Source organism: Uloborus diversus, chromosome 2 (genome assembly GCF_026930045.1).
Source record: "Uloborus diversus isolate 005 chromosome 2, Udiv.v.3.1, whole genome shotgun sequence".
NCBI classification, from domain to species: Eukaryota; Metazoa; Arthropoda; class Arachnida; order Araneae; family Uloboridae; genus Uloborus; species Uloborus diversus.
This window is the reverse complement of record NC_072732.1, coordinates 123,914,546-123,925,056: the sequence shown is the minus strand read 5'-3', so window position 1 is coordinate 123,925,056 and position 10,511 is coordinate 123,914,546. Positions and strand designations below refer to the sequence as shown.

The 10,511-nt window shown below is 30.3% G+C and overlaps 1 protein-coding gene across 2 annotated transcripts in view; it reads right to left on the bottom strand.

Moving 5' to 3' along the window:
* Positions 1–871: 871 nt before the first annotated feature.
* Positions 872–10,511, bottom strand: part of LOC129217302 (transmembrane and coiled-coil domains protein 2-like) — a 34,352-nt gene continuing 24,712 nt past the window's right edge. Inside the window, exons 7-11 of one of the 2 annotated variants that reach the window (XM_054851578.1) lie at positions 10,042–10,291; positions 7,971–8,036; positions 7,705–7,860; positions 4,878–5,062; positions 872–4,051 (exon numbers count right to left, since the gene is read on the bottom strand). In XM_054851578.1, coding sequence (XP_054707553.1) covers positions 3,928–4,051; positions 4,878–5,062; positions 7,705–7,860; positions 7,971–8,036; positions 10,042–10,291 — 781 coding nt within the window. In that variant the 3' untranslated portion in view covers positions 872–3,927. The remainder of the gene's footprint in view (positions 4,052–4,877; positions 5,063–7,704; positions 7,861–7,970; positions 8,037–10,041; positions 10,292–10,511) is intronic. The other variant, XM_054851579.1, reaches the window with a different exon arrangement.

Genomic DNA, 10,511 nt, shown 5'->3' with positions numbered 1-10,511 from the left:
AGTATAGAGACAAATTGTTTAGAACACGAAAAATTCTGCCCTTTTCAACGATATATAATATTAATATGTGCAAGTAATTTTTTACTTCCATATTCGGAAATTTATGTGAACTTTGGACCTAAGTTGGAATTAAAAAAAAAGAACTATTTATCGGATTTTTCCCGAATTATAGCCTATGACACTCAGTAAGAAAGCACCTTTCATATAGTGAAGGAATTTTTCAAATAGGTGCAGTGGTTTCGGAGATTACCTCGAACATATAAACACACAAAAATCCGCCCTCTCTCTTTATAATAATAGTATAGATTTTATTCTTAGCTTTTATTATACTTACTCTGTTGCTGAGTGGGACACACTTTTTATCATTACCAAAACCAAACAAGAATAATAGAAATTACCAAGTTTGTCATTAACAAAATTAAAAAACTAATATCAAGGCTGAACTTAATTTTTGTGTGAACAATACCAGTGCCCCATTGAACGGCTGTAAATGGTAGAGTCATTGTTTTAACTCTTTCAGAGGCCATTGACTGCCATGCCTCCTCTAGTTTATTTAAATTGCAAGCACTTACTCTGCCTCGTTGTCATTTCGGGAGAGAAGAGCCCTTTAATCATTACCAAAACAAAAATGAATATTAGAAATTATAAAGATAATTCTTAGTAAAGTTAACAAATGAATTTCAAGGCAGAATCCAAGCAAGCATGGAATCAATTGTGGATTTTGGGCTTTGAAACTTGAGAAATAATTCAAATTTTCTTCAATTCTAGTTATCAATTTAAGACTTTTTAAAAGCTTTTCTTATACATTATTTATTTTATGACTGAACAATACATTTGCACAAAGAATTAAAATTGCAAAATTATAGCAAGAAATTTTTATTCATGCAATTTTTGAAGCACTTTCATACAAGTCACTGTTTATCCACATAAACTGGAATGCAAGGAAAAGCAGAAAAACAGTAAATCATCACAACTGCATATGGTATAATACTGAAGTTTAAAATGATTCATATACAGAAAGATACTTTCAAATAATAATAATTTAAACAATACATAAACTGTCCAACAGTATTTATTGCACAACAAAAATAAATAAACTAAGAGGAAATTAACAATCATGTTTTACTATACAAATAGTTTAACATGAAATAAAACTTATAATAACATAAAACATCATTATGAAAACAAAATAAATTTCTATTAGAGCCATACCACTTGGCGCATGTTTTGTTTTATCACATTTTTTCACCACAGGGCATTGCCAGTTTGATTTGGCTTCTTTCCTGTTGCTAATCTTCTATAATCTATGCAAAAAGTATACTAAAATGAAGAACTTTTGTGAGTGGGGAAGTGAGTGATTATATTAAGAAAAATACTATACTAACCAATTTGGAAAAAAAAAAAAAGAGAGAGAGAGAGAGAGAGAGAAGCATCTATACTATCCAAATATAGATTTACACAATCAAATGTACAAATGTGGCATTGAAAATGTGCAGTATGGCTTTAATGGAAAGACCAAGCATACAGATTTAAAGCACACGTGCACAAACAATTGATGTGATTTTTCATTGTGATATGAAAAGATACTACAAATAAAACTTAAGTAAAATTTGAAAATTGGAAAATTTTAAGCAAAGCAATTAACTACCATCATAAACAGATCAAATTCATAGAACAAAAAATTGTACATTTAATAAACACAAATTTATGTTTGAAAAAATTACCTTGCTCCAAAGTCTCATTTTCATTTTACTCAATTCATTTAATTCACTTCAGTATACTATTACAATTATTTTTAGTATATACTTTAAAATATACAATGCTCATGATTTAATCACGAAGTCATGCATTTGCTAAAACTTGCTTTTCCTAAATAAAATAATTTAAATTTCATGTAAAAGTATTCTACACTAAAATGATATATAAAATTAATTCTAGCCTTAATATCTTTCGAAGGCACATGTATTAAGGCTAGATACAAAAACATTTACATGAGATACTCTTCAATGAAATATAGTTTGTGAAAATTGTAATTTCATACAATACTCTAATTCTCAAAATTAACCGAAATTTTTTAAAAACATACTTGACAAACAGTACTAAGCTCAAAAAAGCTCATACACAATGGAAGGGGTTGGAGGAGGCCTGTTCAACTGAAAGGTTACTGTAAGATAAAATCATAACAAAATAAAATATATGCCTTGTATGATTAAATAAAGTTAAATACATGTAAGTTAGTGAAAAAAAAAATGCTAAAAATAATAAAAAAAAATTCTATTATATTTCAGTTTCACCATTATAATAACTTTAACTTAAATGTTTTATGTATTACTGCAGCGTTTTTACAGATTTCTCGCAAAATGTCAAAATTTTTAATCACTTTTTGTTCTTTCTTTGTTTTGTGATTTCCAAATTTTCTAAAACTATTTTGAATGTGTTACACTACCTTTTTAGATATTATTTTCAAATCACTGATAACCCCAATTGTCATCAGACTTGCAGGTGTTTTACAAAAGCAATAATCAATGTAGATTGTTAATTAAAAATAATTAATTTGAAATTTTAATAATTGACACTATTCCAAAGGGGAAGCATGGAGGTTATCCTCTATATAGCTTAGTTTTAAGTCATACTGTCAATCCTAGCATATTTCAGTGGGAGATTGTATAACCAAAAAAAAAAACCCCTCAACAGAAGAAAATTTTGGCCTGTTATAAAAACAAAGAAAAGAAAGATTCTGGCTGTGCTAGTGATACACGTTACATATATTATACTATTGTTTTGAGTTCTTTTTATATTTATTTTTATAGATTTTATTTTTATCACCAGAGAATAATTTATAAAATTATACAATTGATTATTATTTATATTATGTCACCATTGAAAAGTATTTTGAAACGAGTTTAAAAAAAACTTTTTAGCCATGTTTCATGCAATCTATTTATTAATATTTTGGAGCATTAGTGAGATTGTATCGCATATGCGGTTTAATTATTATCATTAGTATTTCTGCATGCACATTGCGCAGCCATGCATATTAACATTGGTTAATATTCATGGTACTTAAAGTTTGGTGTTAAATTAATAATTGGTTTAGTGCACAGTTTGTTTCAGTAGAAATAAAATTGTTAAAGTATTGATACTTTGGTTTTGGAATAATAGGTGATAAGTTTCAAAAATACAATAGCTATGGAATGGTGAGTTTTTACAAGGAATTAAAAATTGGCTTAAAAATAATAAGGAAAAAACGTAGGGTGCAGAAATTGGCCTGTAAATAAAAAAAAGACTTATATAACCAAGATCACCTACTCAAATAAGACATGAAAAACCATACAAAAACGTTTCAGTTCACTATATGGCAAAGAATAAATTTTTTGCAGGAAATTCTTACAGTGGTGTAGCTTCCCTTTCTAGAAGTTAAAGAAAGTTGATCAGGATTTTACGTGTACAAGCAATTAATCATTATTCAGCCAAAAACAAAATTAATCATCAGCTTAAAAGTTAAAAAGAAAATATGTCAGAAAATCTGCCAAAATAAAATTGGTTATAATAATCAAGCATTCTTAAACATACCAATATTTAAATCTGTTTTTAAAAGCATGTTTATTGCTTTGGTAAAACACTGATATCAAAAAGATTCTTGTTCCAGAATAACAAATGCATGAATTAATAAAATAGAATGAATACTGCTTAATAAAAGATTGTAATACTGATAATTTAGAATTTCACACAATAAATTCTTCATCAATAGCAATGATCCCAGTCAGTCATGTAAAAACATGTTTGTACATTTTTTGACATTTACTTCTAAATACAGTTAACACATATATGTACATTCTCACTAAAATACCACTTTTAAATCTCTTTCACATAATTTTATTACTCTGAGTAAAATTTTGAAATTTTTGATAAATGATTTATCAGTAACTATTTTGTGATAGGAGGTAAAAACTTGACAGCCTTTGAATGGCAGAGTTCAAGAAGTTCAGGCCATTGATGACAAACAGTAACAATTACAAGTATAAGTAGGAGTGTGGTAAGAGTTCGAACCCTGAAAAAGAAAAAGTAGGATTTAAAAAATTATTATGAAAAATTTAATTAAAAAACAATCTTCTATCTTTGTACCACCAGCTTATAAATAAACCCTTTTAGGCTGACTAATTTAACATTAAATCTTGATCTGATACGTAAGTTTTATTTGAATAAATTGCAATTCTTTCTGTTGTGCGAGTCATATGTTTGGAAAAAGGAAGACACGATATATAAATGATTTTTTAATAAAATGGTACTTTTGTTATAAATGTGAGATTTCATTTAAAAGTAACTACAGAACAAATTGAAATATATATTTTTAAAACTTGAATGCCTCAATAGATGGGTATTTTGTAATTTTTTTGAGTTATCAAGTATTTTTGGATGGTTTTATGATGAAAAGATATTATAGATGAAAGTTTTACTTTTGCCATAATGGCATGAAAAAACTGCTTTTCACAGAATTTCCTTTTTTGCAAAAATGGGACTAAATTTACAATGAATTTAAATACAAAAGCCAAGATTGGTGAGATTATTTGTTCTTTGGACAATCAACTGAATTGAAAAGAGTCAGTCACGTGACTGTAAAAGATTCTTAATAATGTGATTGGTAGGACCAATCACAAAGACAATAGTTGACCCCTTATGCCATTTGAGGATGAAGGGAGATCAATAAACAGAATTCTTGATAGTTCAAAAAAAAATAATAATAATAATAATAATAAATAAATAAATAAATAAATGAAAAAAAAAAAAAACCTTGCAAGTGTGCCTTTTAAGTCACGATGAGTGTACAAAACTACAAAACAAGAACACAGAATCAAAGTTTAAGTTGAAATACATACCGTGTTCGCAGAAAAGGCATTATTATGTTTGATAAAGTTGCTACTAAAAGCAAAACGACTTGCAGAACAGTAAGTGCAACATTTATTAGCTTCAATAGAAGTGCACGAGCTTGAGAATTTTCTACTGCATCTAAAGATACCAATTGCTGCAGGTGTTGATGTTGCTGGTGTTCCATGCGTGAAATCTAAAAAATTCATTTTTAAACAAACTTGAATTGCATATGAACATTTAAATATTATAATTGTTAAAATATTCCAAGTTAATGCTTTTTTTCTTCTTTCTCTGACTTTTACTGGGAACATAGGCTAAAAATAGCAATTTCATGCTAGAAACCTATTTTGTTTTTTGTTTTCTTTACAGCTTTTGCTTTCCAAGTTGCTTTCAATCATTCTGTTACTCAATATTTATCACATTCATGTTTTCACACCCAATATACACAAAGAACTTTACACCAATTTGAAATTTATTTTAATTTTAGAGAAGACAGTTTTATAGCACTAAGGGAGAAAATAACACCCAGGGCACCTGAATGGAATTGAACCCACAATGTCAGTTTCCAAACAGCTCGCAAGGAAAGAGTTTTTTAGGGGAGACCCATGTTCGTTTCTTTAATAAGAGCATACAAGTTCAGTCGTCGATGCCGACCTTTACGATTTGATGCCGATCTTTACATTCTTCTTGAATTCTACCTCAGATTTAAAGTAATTGTGACGCTAGTTGGAACTTTTAGCAAGCTGTTGTGACCGTTTCCTACAACAAATAGGGTTTTCTTAGAATCAGTACCACTTACTCCAGAAGTTGTTAAACGTTACACCCATTCATGGTGATGACTTTTCACAATTTTTTCAGTGTAGAGTGGTACATAGAGCATTATACCCTGACATGTTGAGACACAAGAACATGCATTTGCATAGGTGGTTGAACCGTTTTCTGCTTAGAAAAAACCATGCAGTCTGCTGTAAAGTGAATTAATTTGTTGTCAATGATTGATAGACGTAACTTCAGACTTCACCTTGAAGTCTACCTTTTCCTCCTTCCAGGATACTTACCTCCAGAGTCCGGCGAATCCCAGGCGAATAAACAAATACCTTGTCAACTAGTTCTTTTAGAACAATATTATTTCAGAAATCATGTTTCATCAAATTTTCCCACAACCTCTGAGACATGGTTTGTTTGGCATCTAAAATATTTACCTGGCGCAAAATTTTACAACTTTTGTCGGTTTCAGTTTACCCCCACTTTTGGCCTCCCCTGGAAAAAAATACTAATAGCTCATTAAAAAAGCAAAGTGCATTCGTCATTTGCCATCAAAAGCCATTTGTTACACCTTACCAACGCGAATCCAGATTTTCTATCTATGTAGTTATCAAAACTAAGTACCAAAGCTGTCTGGATGCTTATCCGATATTTGACTCTAGCAATTAAAAATTGAACAAAATGTATTAAAATTGTGCCAGTTAAAACGACTGCACTCAACATTATATTAATGCTTAAATTCTGTAATTGAACCCCATTCCATTGATTATTGCCTGCTCAATTTGATTTTTGTACTCTAGAATTTATAAATAAAAGTAAGCACTGCAATCTACCTCCCATCACTTTAAGTATCGATCACCTTAAGTATTAAGTTTCCTTCTAATTAGTAATGGTTAACTTTATTAAATTCAATTAACTACTATACACTCTAATGACAGGGGTCCCCACTGAACATTCATCTATCAAAGATCATGTGCAATCTTCTTTCTCGCGGTATGTTCTGTAATGAGTCAACTTAAAACTGACTAACAGTTATTAATGTGAAAGTAAAAATTAAAAAAAATTTAAACACTTCAAACTGATTTTTATTTGCAAAAACAAAACCACAGGCTATGCAATGTCTATGGATGCAAACAAGACTACTTGGAGTTTCAAAAAGATCATATGAAGTTTTATTGAAAATAGGTATTGTGATATACAGGGCGACCAGTAATTAAAGAGTTGAAAATAAATGTCCATTTCTCAAAAACTGTTAGGCAAATCAAGTCCAAACTTAGTGGTTAGATTCAGAGCATTGGAGGATTTTTTTGCGCAATTTCATTGAGATGGCTTTTGTTACTTATTTTTCAGTGAAAATTTCGGGATACAGCGTTTATGAGAGCATTTTCATGGTTCGAATGTATTATTCGAACAACAGCCCAAGTTTGACTCAAAGAAAGTTTTCGACAGAGTTTAAGCTTAAGACAATGAACAGATAATCACTTCTGAAACATAGAGTTGTTGAGAAATCAGTTCATTCCAGCAATTCATAATCAGCCGGATTTCGAAAGCACGTAGTCCATGCAAGACGGCACACCACCCCACTGTACCAATGAAGTGTTTGATCTGCTTGAAAAACACTTTAATGAGTAGATTTTGGTTTGAGAGTACTCAAGATCGAAAAATATGGGGATCGATTAGGCAACCTATTCTCCTGACCTGAACCCCTGTGATTCATTTTTCTGGGGCTATATTAGTTTACCCTGGAACCACCAAGAGCATCGAAGACCTGAAAACTGCGATTCAGGCAGTTATTGAGGGCATTCAAACTTCGACCCTTCAGCGAGTGATGCATAATTTTGCTATTTGTACCATATTATAGCTAGACATGGAAGAAACATTGAACATGAATGAAATGATTTCCCATGTCTTGTACTAAGTTTTAGAATTTAAATACAATTTTTTTAATCAGTAGTTTTCAAGAAATTATTTTTTAACATCAGCGCATTAATTAAAAATCATCTTGTATATGTACAATACTAATGATTAAACATATTGTAATGTGGAGAAAAAAGAACAAAATATACTTACACGAGTTTGGCAACTATCTAGGACATCATGAACATCTCTTAGTCTTTCTTCACTTTGATACTGAACTTTTTCTTCCATATCTGCTATTCCTTGTTTAAGATTTTCTATTTCATTTTGATGTAGTTCTATTAAATCATTCATTTGTTCCTCCAGCCTCTAGGATGGTAAGAATTTTTGTTGTATTTGTGCATGATTATGAACAGTAACTTGTGAAAAGTACTGTGAAATCATCACAAAATATTGGAGGAAAAAAAACAGTTACATACCTCATACCTGTACCTTTCTTCTTGTAAAGCTTGACTAAAATATGTTGATTCCTGCTGAATTTGACTCTGAAAATGTTCACGACATTTTATTCATTTATCATTGAAAGACTTGTTACATAAATTTTTATGAAGCCAAAAAAGGACAAGTAGTCAAAAGGGTAGAAGCTTATAGGTCATTGTTATTAAGAGTATACCCTGTTGCCCATAATTTCTTTTACATAAAACAATAATCATACTTTTTTTTTTTTTTTTCAGGTAGGAAATATTAAGAAAGACTCTGCTAACCCCCAATATTTCCTCTAGTAACTTTTAATTACTTTATTTTTTAATATTTTGTGGAAAATTATCTAATATACATACCAGGGCTGCGGACTTTGAAGGAAAATGACCGACTCTGACCCTGGAACTTTAAAACCTTCAACTCCGACTCAAACTCTGAAACCCCAAAATCAGTGACTCCGCAAGCACTGGCACAGTTGCGGACTTTGAGGGAAAATGATCCACTCCAACTGACTCTTGGAACTATAAATCTAAGACTTCCGACTCTTTTACTCTAAAGTCAGTTCTACTTCGACTTTTTGACTTTGACTCCACAGCCCTGATACATACACACTGATTCTTAAAAACAAATATTAAAAATAGCAAAACCAGTTACCATATCTTTTCATTTGATTTTTTTAAATTCTTTCTGTCTTCTGTGATTTAGAACTAATATTTGAAATAATTTGAATCATCAATTATATTATTTTGTCAATTTCAATTTTTCGGGAAATTTCAATAGGAGATTAAACCATTTTTCTTTTCTTTGGCTTGCTGCAAAATGCTAATTATGTTCTATGAAGTATACAGCCATTTGATTAATTCTTTTTTTCAGCAAAAGAGAGGAGAGAAAAATCGGTTTGTACTGTTTATAAGAAATTCTTAAAAACTACACCATATGTCCCAACAAGAAAAATAAATTCATATAAGAGAAGACAAAGCAGCTATAATTAGCACATAAATAAAGAAATAAAGCCAAAATAGTTGTTTTGGCATAAATTTGCAGTAAAAACGACATACAGTTTCAAAATTGCGAAGAAGGTGCATGAGATTTTTTTTTCTTTTAACTTGTGCATAGGTATTAGACCTACTTACTCGCACCAAAAAAGGAGCGGGGGGCATCTTGTAGCTCCTAAACATTTGAGTGCAATATTCATTGCAAATTGCCTCAAGCAAAGTTCTATTTTTCAAAGTATGTAGTCGCTGCAAAAGTAATAATTCAATTCATGTGTACTTGTTTCAATTCAGAACTTTCTATTCTAAAGATGGTAAAATGAATGCAAGCTAAAGTTGTTCATGCAAGTGAGATGTAAAGTCACAGATTACAAATTTCAGTAATCTCCTCAATTTTCATCTAATGCTTTATATATTTTTATAATCTGCAGATATTACTTCGATTGTAATTAAGTCACATTTCTTAAAAATAGCATTGTAGTGAGGTGAAAATCATGTGAGGTAAAAACAAAAATATAAAATATTTTTATTTATTTTTTAATTTTTTTAAAAATAATTTTTTTACTTTCACAAAATAATGCACTAATCTCATGAAAATAAACAAATATAATTGAAAGACGCACCATAACCTAATACTTCAATTTGAATGCATTTCAAATATTACTTTTTGCAAGGGTGAACCCAATTGCTAGTTTCTATCGATTTGTTGCTAGTCCTTTACTTGCATATGCGCTACAACTTTTGGTTAAAATACAGGAGGTCTTACACAATTTTTACACTCAATAAATAACACGTAAGGCTTCACAAATATAACTTTTTTCTTGAAAATAAATGTTCCAGATTACAATAGCAGATTCAATTAAAGAAGAGCACATATTTAGTAACCCATGGTAATTATTTATTTCATTAGTCATGCATGATAAAAACATCAAATTATACCCACTTGGTACATTTATTTGAGTTTCAAAATCTTTCCAAACTAAGAAATAATATACAATTAAGTTACAACATAAGAAGTTTAAAAAAACAAACAAAGTTTAAAGTTACAAGGAACCAGCAAGGAACATTGCAAACTAACTTTGACAGATTCTATTTCTTCTACCAAATGCTGATATTCATCTCTTTGGGATCTCAATTCATGTAGAATGGGTTCCAGGTCAAGAGATGCAGGGTTTAAAGTGTGAACTACAACTGATTCTGTTCCAGAAGGCAGACTATGCAGTGCTGGATGATGATGTGGACTGGCAGTTGGTGCATGTGCATGAGCTTCGGCAGCATTTCGGCCGGATTCTGATGTATTACTGGAATTTTCTTCATCAGAAGTATATCTACGTTAAAAATTAAAAATTTCATTTTAGATACAAAACATTTAATACAATGACTTTTTTAGGCATCACTTCTACTAAAATATTTCAAAAGAAATTTTTTAAAGTTTAACTCTTAGCACTCGACTGTCAGGGCAGCTCCAACAATGTAAATATTGTTATGAAGTCGCATGCTGGCGCTGCCGATTAATTGTAAATCAATTAACTATTGTGAGGAACCCCC